The sequence below is a fragment of the Balaenoptera borealis genome (genome assembly GCF_965194805.1).
Source record: "Balaenoptera borealis genome assembly, chromosome: 11".
Taxonomy (NCBI): Eukaryota; Metazoa; Chordata; class Mammalia; order Artiodactyla; family Balaenopteridae; genus Balaenoptera; species Balaenoptera borealis.
The window spans coordinates 25,562,229-25,578,048 of NC_138868.1; the positions used below are offsets into that span (position 1 = coordinate 25,562,229).

Genomic DNA, 15,820 nt, shown 5'->3' on the forward strand with positions numbered 1-15,820 from the left:
GAAATGGGGTTTTAAAAGGCTCTTATGAGGTTAAACATTTGAACCTGAGTGAAGTACATGGGAGCCATAGGATGATCTAGAGGAAGAGCATCTCAGACCGAGGAGGAGCAGATGCAAAAGCCCTCCAATAGGAGCCGGCTTCGTTTGTTTTAAGGAATAGAGAAAAGGTCAGTGTGGTTCAAGCAGAGAGAGTGAGGGGGTTGTGATGGAAAAGAGTAGTCGGGGCCAGATAGTATAAAGCTTTCTAGGCCACAGAAAGGAGCTTGGATTTCAAATGTGCTGTTCCAGGGTCCCAGGCACCGTGGTGTGTCAGATGGGTGGGGCTGCCTCTGAGTAGCTAAAGAGAGGAAATGGAGCATGTGAACAAAGGGCCCCAGGACAGCTCCGTGAGTCAGCTCACCCAGCTCTGACTCCCCCTTGAACACAGAGCAGCAGATAAGTTCAGGTCTGATACCCAAAGAGAGAGCGTGGGGGAGGATTTGATGGGGGCAGAGGTGGAAGAAGGAGCTGTTGACTCCACGTCTCATTTGCCTTGTCCATCAAAGGGGCTCTGAATCACCAATGGTTGTTCAAATATTTTGAAGTTGGAATCTCTCTGTATAAGCAAAATCTTCCACAAAAGCTTACTATGTGCCACTCTCCTTTACAAGCACCTTATATGTTCCATTTCACAGAATTGTTATAGCAGCTCCGTGAGATAGGTACTCTGAATGTGCCCACTTTACAGATGCAGAAGCTAAAGTCCAGAGAGGTTGAGCAACATGTCAATAAGTGCAGAGCTGCTACAGTTGGAGCAGGGGCGGTGGAGCCCACTAGGGAAGCACTTCAGAACCCCTGCTGCTCCAAGGAGCAAGCTGGGAAATCACATTTCAGAGGCTCCTTCTACTAGGACATGCTGTGAGGTTAACTCTGCTAAGACCTCGCTGTGGAGTTGTGACATTTGGGGGCAGTTACTTTAGCACTTGATTTTGCCTCTTGTCTTAGTTGTAAAAGGTGATTTAGAGGTTGTTGGAAAGGGGAAAAGCAGAGGAATAAAATCAGGGATGTGGCTGAAACAGGCAATGTGGTAGGGAAGCAGTGAAGCTGTCAGCAGCCTACCCAGGACCTAAATGGGCACAATCCTGCATTTCGGTTGAAATATTGGGGCTCCCCAAGCCTGAAGCCTGCTGATGTCTTAGGCACACTTCAGCTCTTTCTACAGCACCCCAGTTGCAGCATTCTTTGCCAGATGTCCTGACTAGCTAGGAGATTGTTGCTACCTAATACGGTGGTGATGACTTCTGAAAGATAGGGTAATAACAACAGGTATCATTTCTGAGCATACATTATGCACCATCACTGTACAAAGCATTTTTACACACGTTATCCTATTAAATCCTCTTAAAACTCCTGTGAAGTAAGCAGGCATCCCTATGGCCTCACCCTAGTCCCAGCCCTGCTGAGTGTTACTATTGCCTCCATTTGACAGATATAGAAACTGAGGTTCAGAGAGGTGAAGTAACTTCCCCCAAGTCACACAGCTAGTAAACAGCTGAGCTATGCTTTCTGACACCTATGCTCATCTCCTAAACTCAGTTGATAAAGATTTTTTTTTTAGATTTTTGGAGCTCTTTTCTACTATATAGGAAATCTGGTTTATTTATCACTAAGGTTACCAATAGGTCTAACATTCTGAAAACATATCCATCAACATGCCCTGAAATGTTCTGAAATGTGTTTGGGAGCCAGATACTTGTGACAATTGAGTAGTTTAAAGAAGTTTGCATGGGAGCTGAAGCCATAATAAAATAAACCTTTATTTTTGTTCCTGTATGTGAATGTCACAACTAACAGGTATATGATGCAAGTTGGCTTCTAATGGTTGGAAAAAAATAAAAGAGGTAAATTGTCATTCTTGGCATTTTCCCAATGACATTTGCATTTTCCTTTCTATTGGAAGGAAACAAAGAAATGTAGCCTTAGTCACTTAAACTGCTCTTCCCGAGAAAACAATTGTAGATGTAATAAACAAAAAAGAATAGAAAATGCCAACAGGAAGAAAGTAATCCACCTAGGGTCAGATTCATCATGCCAACTCATTCAGTCTTCCTCTGACATTCACATTCAGGAAGGAAAACTTGGAAATTTTCTAAATTTTAGGGTATTTAAGATCTGCAAGGAGTTGGGGGAGGGTAAAAGGAATTAAATTGCAATCCCACTGGATAGGGATCAAGTACAGATTTCCCCAACTCTCAAGAACCACTTTACATGTTCAAATTGCCTCATAGTTACTGAGTCCCTCTTCTGCATAAGGCATAAGGTTGCTATGGAAGGATACAATAAGGTCACGATTGCTTTAAAATTATTCATAATGAAAACACATTTTGAGACTCAATTCTAAATGTTAAACTTAAATTTGAGCAATTTAATTGCCCGTTGAATAGAAATGAAATCCCACCGGTAGGCAGTTATTTCTTACAACCACTGTGTGTGAAATTGAAATCTTAAGATACCATTTCAAATATTCACTTTCTCTAAGGAAGTTCTCCCCAAAGAGTGGTGAGAGATAAGAAACTGACCCAAAGTCATCGGCAGTAATCGCTCTTTCCTTTACACATTCGGGTCAAAACAGAAGCATATTATTAAAAGGAAACTTCATGCCCCAAAGTTGGCCGTTTAGAGGTTACCTCCGGAATCCAAGGATATATTTAATATAACAACTAACTTAAGCCCCGTGCAAAACTATATAGCAAGGTAGGAAGCAACTTATCAGATTTAATAAAAGCAAGCAGATGCAAACATATCATTGTAATCACCAAGGCAGTGAACATTAAAGTGGAAAATGCATATATGTTTTGTATACGAGCACAAGGAGGTGAAGTGAAGGGACCCTCTTCTGTTTGCTTTTAAAAAATGGGACAGTTTTTTTAATTTGGGTGGGAAATTCTTATTTTTAACCCCCAGCTCACCTTTAAATTTAATTTCAAACTCTTTTTAAATTCTTCCCGTTGAAATTCTTCAACGATATTCTGCTGTAACACAGAAGCTACCATTTATGAGAGCTTAATACACACCAAATGCTATCCATGTATGTAATCTCATGTCTGTTATTTCCCCCAGCTCATTACATGTCTAAGGGCCACACTGCATGCAATCACTCATCCTCACAACAACTAATCAATAGGTTCTGGCACCCCCATTGACAGATGAAGATCTTGGGCATTTAAATTCCTGCTGTTTGCCCAGGTTCACAGGTGGGAAATGGTGAGTTGGGATGCAGGTGGTCTGACTCCAGAGCCACTACCAATACTGCCTCCTCAGGTTGAGTAACTTTCCTACATAGGCCCCGCTAGCTGATAAGTAAGAGCTTAAATCAAACCTAGGCAGTCGGATGCCCAAGTCCTAGCATTTAATCACCACATTGACCGGTTGTAAGTAGGTGAACTGCTCCTTACAGCCTATATATATGTTTATTTTCATTTCCTATTGTAGAGTGGTAGGTTACATGGTTATCACATAATTTAGGCTGACCTAAAAATTCTAGGCATTTTCCCTTTTTAAATTCAAAACAAGGAGCAGGAGAAGGCCTTCTTAGAGACTGAAGGCCTTGAGTTGGACCCAAAGCTGCTCTTAAGGCTTCCTTTGACACACACACACACACACACACACACACACACACACGGGAGGGGTGGAGATTGCGAGAGATTTTAATTATACCCATAGGGACCCAAGCTTTGGACATGGAGATAAGGAAAGGACAAGAGCATGCAAGCAATAGTAAATTCTGGTTATACGTGTGAGAAGTTAGTGAGGATAAGCTCTGAACAGGGAAATCGACGCCTACAGGGATGCACTTCTGATTTCAGACACCACCTTTCAGGGTGAACTCATCCAGGTCCTTCAGTGCCATCTTTAAAATGGGAATACAATATCCATGACCGTGATCCAGACTGCTCGTATAAAACTATGGATCCTGAAAGTACTTGGTAGTTTCTTCTTTACAAGACTTGTGACCGGTGTCATGCACAAGTAGGCCTTTAGTAATAATTTCTGAATGCAGTTATTTTCAAGGAATTCTGATGAGGCCCAAGGGACCTAAAGTTTTGCTCTCCACAAGGGCAGATTATTAGCCTCCTCCTCTCCCCTTCTGCATTCCTCCCTCTTCCTAGAACTTGCCCTTGAGGTTGGAGGGGAAACCTGAACTCGAAAATCAAGTCTGGCTTCGCTCTCTTTGCCTGACCCAGGGCAAAATAGTCTCTCCCTCATTGGAGAGGCACTCTTCTCTGTGCAGAGTACTGTTGGCACTTTACAGGGGCCAGTTTAACCGCAGGAGTCCGATTTTTGAAAGATGCTGAGGGAGGGAATTCTGCCGCCAGCAGATGGAGAGGAGACTGAGATCAGCTTGGTCCCTCCCAACCACGCTCCCTCTGGGATTAGCTGCCCCTGGCACTGCTCAGGCGTACCCAGCCCGTGCGGTCTCTGCTCGCACAGCTCCCGTCGCCTGTCTGGAGCGCGGACGCAGTCACAAGCCCGCAGCCAGCAGAGCCGCGCTGTCTGGGGCGTCTCCGCGCTCCGTGTCCACGGACCTGGAACCTCGAACGGGCGCGAAAGCCACTCGGAACGCGTGCATCTCTGTATGTGCTTATCTCGCATTCTTGTCTTTTTTCTTTCTTCTTCGAGCGGCCCGCTGGCTACTTTCAATCTTAGTTTACCAAAAGGGAAACGCCGAAGAGGGGAATCTCTAAAGAATGATTTAGAGGCAAGCCAGCCGCCTCTCCAAGGAGAGGTGTTCACTGAGAGGCTCTCCCCGTCCCCGACGCTGGCCCCTTTAAGAAGCCAACTCAGTCCTGCTGCGGCGGCGGCGGCTGCGCCGGCTGCTGCTGCTGTTTGTATCGCTAATCCCCAGGAGCCCCGTTAAAAAAAAAAAAAAGAAGAAGAAGAAGAAGAAAAAAGAAGTGGGGGGGGGTGGGTACCGGGCAGCTGTCTCTTTAAATGTGATTTCCTTCTATTGTATTTGAATCGTGATCAGGAAAAAGGAAATGAAACCAGAGACAGAGGGAAGCTGAGCGAAAATAGACCTTCCCGAGAGAGGAGGGAGCCGGGGAAGAGAGGCGCAGTCCCCTCCCGGCCCCCAGGCCGCCGCCCCCTCCCTGCCCTCGGCGGCTAGCTGCGCGCCGCGACCCGGGCCGAAGGGGCGAGGGGCGAGGGGCGGCCGGACGGTCGCGCACTAGTGCCGTGGGCGGCGCGGAGCCGGCGACAGCGCGCGAGCCGAGCCGGACCGGGCGGCGGCGGCGGGACCGGGATGGAAGGTTAAGTCCTGAGCAGCAGCGGCAGCTGCAGCCGCCCGGGGCAGGCTGCGCGCCCCTGTCCCCGCCTCGGCCGCGGCGCGCGGCAGCCCGGTGATTCGCTCTCTCTCTTTGGCGTTTGAAGGGAGCGCGGTGACTGTCCTTGAGCGCGGAGGGGCGAGCTCGCTGCCAGAGCGCCGAAGCAAGAGGAGGCGCAGGAGCGGAGGCGGCGGCGCGCGAGCATCCGAGGGGGTCCGAGCCCCGGTAGCCGGCCAGCCCCGCGCCACAAAGGGAGCGCCCCCGCCGCCTGGCACACCACCTCCCTCCCCAATGTCCTCGGCCATCGAGAGGAAGAGCCTGGACCCGTCTGAGTAAGTGCGGCGCCCCTGCCACCCACGATGTCCACGGCCTCGCGCCCCGGGGCGGCAGGGTGGCGCGGGCGGCCGGCGAGAAGGCTCCAGGTGCGCGCCCGCAGCGTGCCCTTGGTTCCCTCTGCCTTGCGCTGGGCTCCCGCATACTATCGGGTGACTCCGGGGACACTGGGAGAGGGGCTGGGCGGCGGGCGGCGGGCGGCAGGAAGAGGGGGTCGACCCGGCGCCGCTGCGGGCCCCTCCCGGCTACCTGGGACGCTCCCCAAAGCCACTGCGGGCCAGAAAGTTTACACCGGAGCAGGCAGAGGGGGAGGTCGGAGGCGCGCAGGTGCGATCCCGAGAGCCTTCAGGACTCGATTCTGCTCCTTTCTCCCCTCTCGTTCCTTCTTGGTCCCCTTTCTCTTTGTCCATTTGGTCCTGGAAAGGGGGACATTACAAGTGGAGGCCTCCCGAGTCCCCGACGGCCCCCTTCCCGGTCCGCAGGTGGAGCGGCTGCCCGCAGCGCCAGGGACCGGCGGGTGAGGAGGTGCGAGAATTCACCTCGGAGCTCACTCAGGCCTCCAGAGACTTTAGAGCAGCTAAACACGGAGTTAATCTGGATACACGTCCCCGCCTCTCCCCTCGGGGTCCACCGATGGGGACCTTTGAACCTCGAAAGTTAGTGCACCATTTTGCGTATAGGTGAATTTTTCTGGGGAGCGGAGTCTCACGGCTTTTATCACAGTCTCAAAGGGTTTGGAGTCTGGGAACCGGAGCTCTAATGAACTGCATTTGTTTTCTGAGGCTCTGACTGGTTTGAAGTATCCCCTCTTCCCAATGTTTACCTCCAGCCCATTCCTTAGTGTTAAGACGGGGAGAAAGGGTTGTTTTAAGATATCATTTAGCCGTCAGCGCAAATGCCCTTTTAAGATTCATTAGCTGTCTGGTTTTGAGAACATTTATTCCTTTGAAGTCCCCATCTAATCCTTTGAAGGGATTTGTTACACAGACCAAAGGAGCTGGTTAATGACTTGTCCATTTGTGCTTTTAAGAGGCATTTGTTTTGTTTTGTTTTCTTTTCTTTTCCTGCTTTAAAAGAATTGTGCTTTCCTGATTGAAGTACCTCCTCCTCCCAATTTCAGTCTCCTATGGTGTTTATATACCTGGGTTTTACCCTCAGTTACCAGCATAAAAGCTCAGCGTGTTCTCATAAAACACAGGAAGTACCATGATCTAGTGAGAATATAAACATCACTATTCAATCTTGAAGGTTCAGATGCCAGTTCTATAAGGAGTCTTGTTTGTTCTAACAAAAACCCAGCTTCCTTAAATTCTCAGGAGAAAGATAACATTCCTTTTTAAAAGTATATATCTACGAAAACACTGGGTTTAAAGGGTGGTTTGCTCTTTTTTTTTTTTTTTTTTTTTTTTTTTTTTTTTAACAAACCGAGAATTACAACTTAGCCCTGAGTTTTCAGAGCCTGGGCAAGACCATAGTAATACAATAAGAGAGTGAATTGGATGAATTACCTTTGAAAGGCGCCTAATGCTTTTTCGATCAGCAGAACTCAGTCACTAAGCCTTTTATTAGAAGATAAATCTGGAGGTTTCAGTTCCCTGAAGGAAGTGTTCTCTTTTCAAAGTTTGTGCTTTTTCACTGAGATTGGAAAATTGAAACATCTTTACCTCATAACACAGCAGGCACCTACTGAAGGGTGTTCTTCTCCATCCTTTGCACCACTATTTGCCCAATGCAGACAAGCTCTAATTGGAGATGGAACAGCTAGCTGAGAAATTACTGCAGCACATTTTTTCCCTATCTCTCTTGGAAATTGTTGAGAAATTATCCCAGAAATCCAGGCCGAAGTGTGTTTAGGTGTAATATTCAGATAGGCTCTAGGAGAATATAAAATATTAGAGAGTGAATCCCACTCAGTTACTGTCTTGGAACATCCACCAAAGATAATGTGATATTATCATTAATTATAGAAAGATAGAGCCAATATCTTATCCTATCCTTTCCTATCTCATCTCAGGCCATCACAATAGCTCTTTTGCTTACCATTTCTACTGCGGACCACTATCCTACCAGAAGCTTCATTGTGTACATACTTGGGTCAGTGCAGCTGAGGTCAGTCTGATCAGCACCTCCAAATTACACACAGAAATTTGCCAAGGCATATGCAAATGAAACATTTAGACAGAAAGACAGCCAGAATTCAGACACAGAGATTTCCTCTACTGTGCCACCAGTGGCCCCTACCGCCTCCCTGTGGGTAACAAGAGCAGTTCATTTTAATTCCAGGCAGTTTTGCACCAGCTAAGTGCAAATTCTCTTCTTTCACAGTTGGTTGGCAGGCTTAGCATCAGGGCATCCAGCAGTGTTGAGGTTCCATGAGTGTTTCTGAAAGCCTGAAGTAAGACCATGGGCTGTGGAAAGGGAAGAGATGTGATTCTGAGGTGATGCATGTGAAAATGCTGGTGTTTTATTTTTCAGGAGGGAGAATGGAAGTCTTTATGTATAACCCGTGGAAACAAAGGAAAGCAAGCCAGGCTTCAGTGAATTCTTAAAACTATTCAAAGTCTTGAGTTTTTAGGAGAAAACTGGTTTGGGTTTTACATTTCCCTGTTCTAAAAGGAGATCATCTCACAAAGGACCCTCATACTTGATCTACAAAGTGTGGGCTCGGTTTCAGTAGCCCTAAATATTCACAGGGAGGTATGCGCATTACAGACAGAGTCACCTGAAGCTGTCAGAGTGTGTTATCAACACTGATTCCCTGAGCCTTGTCACCCCTAGGTGTAAAGGACGCTGAGTGCTGTGGGCACAGACCAATCAGGACACAAGGTCACCTGGTAAGTTAGCGTCAGCTGGAAATAGGAGACACAGATTTATACCCTCAAAGTACCGAGGGGGAAACTCCCTTTGGGAATTTCACAGTTGGAGGCAGTTCCATTTTTCAAAACGTAATAGATTTTTGAAAAATAGATTTGTGTTTGAGTGAGGTTCAAGAAAGCACTTGTTAATTGTCACAGATCAACAGGTATTCTGCTTTTCCTCTGTCCCATCTGGTGAGAGAATCATTTCTCCCACTCCCTTTATTTTCTTTTGGCAAATTATGTTATTTCTTTTAAAATGTAAAACAGAAGTATTCAGATTCCAGTTAAGCAAAGTGAATTGGAGACACTGTATGACATTGCAGTGAAAGAACACACATCACAAGCTCACTCCTAACAATTGCCTGGATGGAGATTTCAGAGTCTGTTTAATTGCCTTCCACTCTCTCGAAAATAATTATTGCCCCTCTCCCCATTTTCTTTCCTAAATCAACTTCATCCAAATCAGTTTTGCTGCTGTAAAAATGTTCACGTGCAGAAAGTTCTGTTTGATGTCCTTTATAAGTTTAACAGTGGCCTTAATTAACACCTGAGATTTTTCTCCAAGGATTCATTCAGTAAGAAGGATGGGATGCGGAATTTCTATTAAAAGATAATAATAATGAGAATTTCTATTATATCCTGATGGAATTTTTATCTTGGAAAGAGAAAGCAACCTAAAATAACTTGGGGTCCCTTTCTTCTTTCTTCCTTCCTCACCTCTGCTTTTGTGCAGTTGGGAAGGGTTTGAGGCAGGATGGCACGGAGATTCAAAAGGGAATTTGCAGTTTCTTAGCCCTCTAGGAAGTCACTGTCTTGGCAGCAAGCAACTCCTATAGTCCTGGGTGCCTCCTCTGGGTTTGGGCAGTGCCCTTGGGTCCTGGGTATGTGAGGAGGAAAGAGGAGAGGTGTGGAGATGGAGTAGGAGGGGAGAGTGAGATAAAGAAGAGAGACCACAGGTGCCGAGAAAGTGGGGCTGGACTGTGGGTAGGGGTGCAGTACCACCTGCAGTTGCCTTGGTGCCTCTTGGTGCCCAGCACTTGCTTCTTCCGGGATCTAGGATGTAGGGTCTAGCTCTCTCCTGTCCTAACCCAAGGCTGGCAGGGTCTCTCTGCAGTCTGCCCTAGGTATATGTTGTCCCCTCCTTTCTCCTATGTCACCTACAGGCAATTGAATGAGGTTTCCTGTTGGGCACAGCATGACTCCTGACCCCTCCCCCGTGCTTGTCTCCCCAAGATGAGGTCATCCCTAATGCTTGGCCTTCTTTCCAGGGAGCCAGTGGATGAGGTGCTGCAGATCCCCCCATCCCTGCTGACATGTGGAGGCTGCCAGCAGAACATCGGGGACCGCTACTTCCTGAAGGCCATCGACCAGTACTGGCACGAGGACTGCCTCAGCTGTGACCTCTGCGGGTGCCGGCTGGGCGAGGTGGGCCGGCGCCTCTACTACAAGCTGGGCAGGAAGCTCTGCCGCAGAGACTATCTCAGGTACTGTCCTCGCTGCCCTCCTGGGGCTGTGGGTCTGTCTCCCCCAGTGCCTGCCTCTTGCCCCAGCGAGGTCAGGCTGGGTCTCAGCTGCCCGATGCAGGGAAGCAGTCGGCCTTTCTTCCTGTTCGAGAAGCATGTTCTCAGGGATACATTCCTACATGGTCAAATTCTAATATTTTAAAGGCAAGAGAGTGATGAACACAAAATTCAGAATAGCGGTTCCCTCTGTGGGGCCGAAAAGGGGAGAAGGTTGGGGAGGAAGGCACAGGGCGTGCCAAAGGAACTGGGAGCTTTGTTGTTTCTAAGTTTGAGTGTGGGCTCCTAGGAGCTCATTTAATGCTTCAAAATATACCTATAGGTTCTAAATATTCTTTTGTAAGATTCCAATATTATGTGATGAGAAATTTAAAAATAGAAAGGATGATCTCGCCATGGCACTCCAAGGATTTGACGGAAGGCCCTGAAGTCAGCTGTAGGTTTGAGCCCCGGCACCACTCCTTTCTAGCTCTGTGACCTTGGACAAGTTACGTAACCTTCCTAAGCCTCGATTTCCTCATCTGTAAAATGGGAATAACAGCAATACCTACTTCCAAGAAGGGGTGGGAATTAGATGGGGTGATACATGTAAAGTGCTTGGCTTGGTGCGTGTGTATGAGGATCAAATAGATGTTAGCTGCTCATGACATTTATCATTAGAGTCTTTTCCGATCTAATGAACAAAGAAATGGAAGAATGGAAAGGCAAAATAGGAACTCTAGAACACCCAGTGAGACAGGCACTGAGGACATCTTGGATGCTCTGGGTCATAAGTTTGGCTATGTGAATTTTCCAGCACTCAAATGAGTGCCTTTGCCCGGAATGTTCTAGCATTTCCAGTTTCATATTAGCTGCTGCAGAGGTAACTCTGTGCCCTTTGCTGTCAAATCTGCTTAACTGTGTAGCTGTCAGATTTTTTGCCATCTTCCTGTGGCAGAGGGTCTGTGGAGCATGCAGCCCTAATACATTAGAACCACCCAAACCAAGGAAGCTTGTTTAGACTCCAGTGCCCTTGGCTGCCAGGCCAGCTCTTCCTCCCAAACCTGCCCTCAGAGCATTTTACATTTAAAAAAAAAAATGCAGGCAGTTCCATGGTGAAGGAAGCTTATCTGTTCACCCAGAGACTGACAGAGGAAGCTTCCCGCCCCCCAAATTTCCTGATTAAGTCCTTGCAAATTTGGTGGTTCAGAGAAAAGAAGTCAGGTTTCCAAGGATCATGATTTTAATTTTGGTCAATTTTTTATTAAGTAACAAGAAAACAGAACTGGGATAAATAGAGACCTGATTCTGCTCGCTATCAGTTTGCCAAGACAGTGCAGAAAGCAGACGGGTAAATGATTCCCATTGGGCCCCCTGACTACATCCCTGTCAAATCATTTGAATCTTATTAAATGAAGTACAGATAGAGTAAGGTCAAAAGAGCCTGGGCTTCTCCCTATCTCTGCGGTTTTTATATAACATTCAAGAATAAACCCTGTGCTGCCTGGGCTTGTTAATCTCTTGCATTTTTAAAAAGGAGAGAAAAAAAATAGTCTGGGAGAACCCAGTGTTAATTAACTTGTGTCTTGGTGACATGAAATAATTCTTCTCCCTGCTACATTCCTAGGCAACATGTTAATTAACTCTGTGTTAGTGCAAGCGTTTCCAGCCATCCTTTCATATTTATATTATTGTCATTAAAATGGGCAGGAGGAAGCTTCAGACATGACACCTCTTGACAGAGGAGAAAAATCATTTCTTGCTGCAGGCATGGCCCTTTAGCCATGGACTTGTTTGCTTGCATTCTTAACATATCTGGCAGTGTCTTTGCAAAAGGCAAGTTGGAGGAGTGAGGAAATGGGTTCTATGATGGGGTTCAGTCCTTCTCCCCCTGCCCACCCACCCCTGCCCCAGGAGAACTTCTCCCCCTGAGGGTTTCCAATGTTTGACTTGCCTGTTACAGCCCCTTTCAGACATTTAGCCTCAAATATTCATGAGACCCCCATGCAGAACCTAAATAAACCCTGTGCTATTATGCTGTTTTCTTGGGAACCGAAGAGTAGCTGTTAATATCAGTGCCCAGCCCAGATCCCCTCGGATCGCTTTTTACCAATTTTGGTGTGCAGTGCCTCCCCACCCCTAAGTGTTTTACTTTCAACAGCCAGCACCTGTGTCTGTTAAAGCCAGAAGTGTGCCCACTGCCCACCCCCCATGCCCAACAGACCTGGCCCGGTGGCTGGCACTGCCGGAGACCAAAGTCCTGCAATCTTGCTGGGAGCCAGGGCCGCCTGGAGACATAACTTACACCCCAGAGTCCTCGTGCAGTCAGGCTGAAGCTCCCCTCTGAGGGACTTGGCCCGAGCGTGCAACTTTGCTTGCCTTGCACCCCTTCTGTCCGGCTTCCCTTGCCACCTTACCTGTTTCCCCTGATGACACATCCTTAAGAAATCCTGGTCTCAGGGTCTATTTCTGGGATATCCAGCCTAAGGCACCAATTCTTGGTGCCAGAGGTGAACGCTCAAGTTAGATGTCAAGTCCTGGCTTATTTTCACTATTAGTGAAGTCCCAGCAAACCAGAGCTTGTAAGGGCCTTCAGAGGCCTTCTCTTCCAGTTCTCTTGCGTTACAGCTTAAGACACAGAAGCCAGGGCAGAGGATGTCATTGGCTCCGGGGCACCCGGCTAGTTAGAGGTGATGCTGGGACCTGAACTTGTCTCCCAAATACAAGTCCTTCATCCTTCCCTTCATTAGCTGCCTGACGTGTGTTGTAATTTACCCCCAACTTCCCTTTAATAAACGCTCTCCTTCCGTAAGGGTCACACACCCCAGGTGGTTGGCTTCATTCCACGCACACTGTTTTGTAAGTCACTTGGGCCCAAACTCAACTTACTGAACAATCAGGAAATCAGAACTGTCTTTCCACTCTGTGACCTCCAGGGTGGCAGTTCCCTACAGCTCCACCATCTGCTGCCTTGGGATAAAATGTTCTCCCCCAGTAATGAGTTTGCTCCCAGGCGGTGCCTTGAAAACACTCAGAGCTCTTCAAATGGAAAGCGGGATTCGGAGGGAAATTAGCTGGCCTGGCTGTAACCATGAGTTCTCTACCCACAGACCACGTCTTCCCGGTTCCATTAATTTTGTTCATGTGTTTCAAAATTTGTCAACTGCCCTCATCTCCCCTAGAATCTCTCAGAACGTACCAGTTGATTCTCTGCTATTCTGAAGTTAATAAGAACTTCCGAGAAGAACAGGCATTCACCTAAACCTGCCCTGAAGGTTTTCCGTGGAAAGGACCTGCTGACATGCCATGTAATCAGGCGTGTGGGAAAATGACTTCTGGCAGCAAGACTGGCCCTGTTGGAATACCCCCAAGATGTGTTAAAACCCAGCCAGCGTTGGCTTTGCCCTTGAACGCTGGTGCTTTGACATGCTGCGTCCATCCTTTAACAGCCGGGTGCGGGGCACGCTATGATCACTGCCAAGCTCAGAGGAATCAGAGGTCTCACCAGGGTCACTCAGGTACTCAGGGCCAGTCCTGGCTGAACCCAAGTCTTCTGATTCCCATGCTTGTGTTATCCCTCTCTTGCGGGCTGATTCTCAAACTTCCTGCATCAGAATCACCTGGCCGCGCTCAGGACCACACAGATGGCTGGGCCTCACCCACAGAGCATCTCAATCATGAGGGCCTGAGTGAACATTTCTAACAAGTTCCCAGGTGATGCAAATACGGCTGGTCCCAGGACCACACTTTGAGAACCACTGCACTAGGCTCCACCATATTGCATCTCCCTCTTTGGCACTACATATTGCTTAATATAAGTAACCAGTCAACTGAGACTTAGGAGAGTCTTGATTTCAATGTCAGAAGAGAAGTTTCTCCAGAGACTCATGCCACTGGGGCAGCGAGGATCTCAAGTTAAGATCTTCCATTCTATGTGGAGAGATGGTGCTCACCCTCCAGATCTCCGGGGCACGATTAACTACACCACGTGTTTTTGGTTGAACTCCCTCTGTCTCCCAGAAGCTGGGGTCCCAGCGAACAATCATGTGGAGGTGGCCTTGGTACCTTTGAAGGAATTCAAGACCAACCCTCCCCGTGGGTGGAATTAGTGGCTGTTGATGTGATAGAATTTGGGAGCCTCAGAAAGATGCCCATTTCGTTGCATTCCTGGTCAGTTTCCTCTTAAAGGGGCCCCTGGGGTTTACTCCTGCTCCTCTTCTAAAATGAAAGTTCCCCTGGGAAGAGACACACAATCCATGCCTAACCTCTGAAATCACTGAGAGTCTTCTCCACAGAGGTGGGGCCCAGGGCAACCTGGAGGCGTGGAGGGTGGTGGCAGCAGGCAGGGAGGGAGCTCAGAAAAGGGACGAGTTATGCCAAACACAAATGCCACAGATACGGTCTCACCCCGGAGGACCCACTTCCTTCTAGGAAAGCCATCGGTCTGGACCCAGCTCTTCCTTGCTTCCCGACGTCTTGGGAATCCAGCCTACAGCATGGAACCCATCCTCAGGCCCTTTCTTCCAGTATTATCTGTGCCACTGTCTCTTTAGCTCTTCTCTCTGTTTTCTCCCCAGGCTCTTTGGCCAGGACGGCCTCTGCGCCTCTTGTGACAGGCGGATCCGTGCCTACGAGATGACGATGCGGGTGAGGGACAAAGTGTATCACCTGGAATGTTTCAAATGTGCCGCCTGTCAGAAGCACTTCTGTGTGGGTGACAGATACCTCCTCATCAACTCCGATATAGTGTGTGAACAGGACATCTATGAGTGGACTAAGGTCAATGGGATGATATAGGCCAGATGCCCCAGCATCTCTGGAGAGGTGTTTCACTGAAGTCACTGTCTCCGTGGGGTCTTCACTCTTAGGCATTTGGGGGATTTGAGGGTGGGCTGAGACATTTCTTAGGGGATGAAAGGCCCTAATTGGACACCAAGAACCAATACACAGCATCCAAGTGACATAAGGCAAGGGGGCAAAACTTAAACGTGACAAAATGACTGGCCTTGAGGGAGAACTTATGGACAATGGCCACAGCCTATGGGTAATAACTGACATGATTAGCGAGGGAGAGAGTGTTGGGGGCTTCTGTGCCGTCATGATGGAACTTCCCATCTACAGATGGGGACTTGTTCTGCCCAGACTTGTTATGTCTTTAACCCTTGAAAACTAGAGATGTGCAATTGATTTCTTTTCTTCCTGGCTTTTATGAGAACCCTGTCCAACCACTGTCCTCCACACAAGGGAAAGACAGGGAGAAGAGTGGCCATCCTTTTCTTCTTGGCCACCTTCCCAAGGCCTTAAGCTTTGGACCCAAGGGACACTGCATGGAGACAACATTTCAGTTGAGAATGAAAACTGCAACTTTTAACCAAACAATTCTTTAAAGCAATGCTGATGAATCACTGTTTTTAGACACCTTAGTTTTGAAGTGAGGAGTTCCACAGATTGTTTCTATACAAATGTAAATCTAAAAAAAAAAGTTGTTCACCTATTTTATTATCTTAGATTATATCAAAGTATTTGTTGTGTGTAGTTTAAAAAAACTCTGAGGACAATAAAAATGACTGACTAAAACGCAGTGTTGTTTACCTGGTAATGACTTACAATTTGGGATGGCAGGAAAAAAATGGCTTTTTATACTGTAAAGGAGAAGTAAATAAGCAATTTACTTTTAGGTCAAATAAAAACAAGTTTACGGCTAGGGTTTATATGAGGCAGGCATGTTTCTATATTACTAGCAATTAGTATCTAACGGGTCATCATGTAGCTCAGAGGGATGTAGAATAATTAGATTGCTATTGTAAAACCTGCATGTCACTTCAGC

General features: G+C 47.4%; 2 protein-coding genes across 4 annotated transcripts in view; both read left to right on the forward strand.

Moving 5' to 3' along the window:
- The first annotated feature begins 4,422 nt into the window (after positions 1-4,422).
- On the forward strand, positions 4,423-15,570 carry LMO2 (LIM domain only 2). Of its 3 annotated transcripts, none has more exons than XM_082343840.1 (4): positions 4,423-4,613; positions 5,410-5,635; positions 9,763-9,978; positions 14,571-15,570. In XM_082343840.1, exons 2-4 carry the CDS (start codon positions 5,595-5,597, stop codon positions 14,788-14,790), a joined length of 477 nt encoding a protein of 158 aa, XP_082199966.1. In that variant the 5' UTR covers positions 4,423-4,613; positions 5,410-5,594; the 3' UTR covers positions 14,791-15,570. The 3 variants fall into 3 exon arrangements, with proteins under 3 accessions (XP_082199966.1, XP_082199967.1, XP_082199968.1); XM_082343841.1 differs by lacking the exon at positions 4,423-4,613 and adding an exon at positions 4,660-5,288; XM_082343842.1 differs by lacking the exons at positions 4,423-4,613; positions 5,410-5,635 and adding an exon at positions 7,721-8,074.
- CD59 (CD59 molecule (CD59 blood group)) overlaps positions 9,462-15,820 on the forward strand; it is a 131,236-nt gene continuing 124,877 nt past the window's right edge. The window contains exon 1 of the mRNA XM_082343911.1: positions 9,462-9,474. The gene's annotated coding sequence lies outside the window, so the exon portion shown is untranslated. The remainder of the gene's footprint in view (positions 9,475-15,820) is intronic.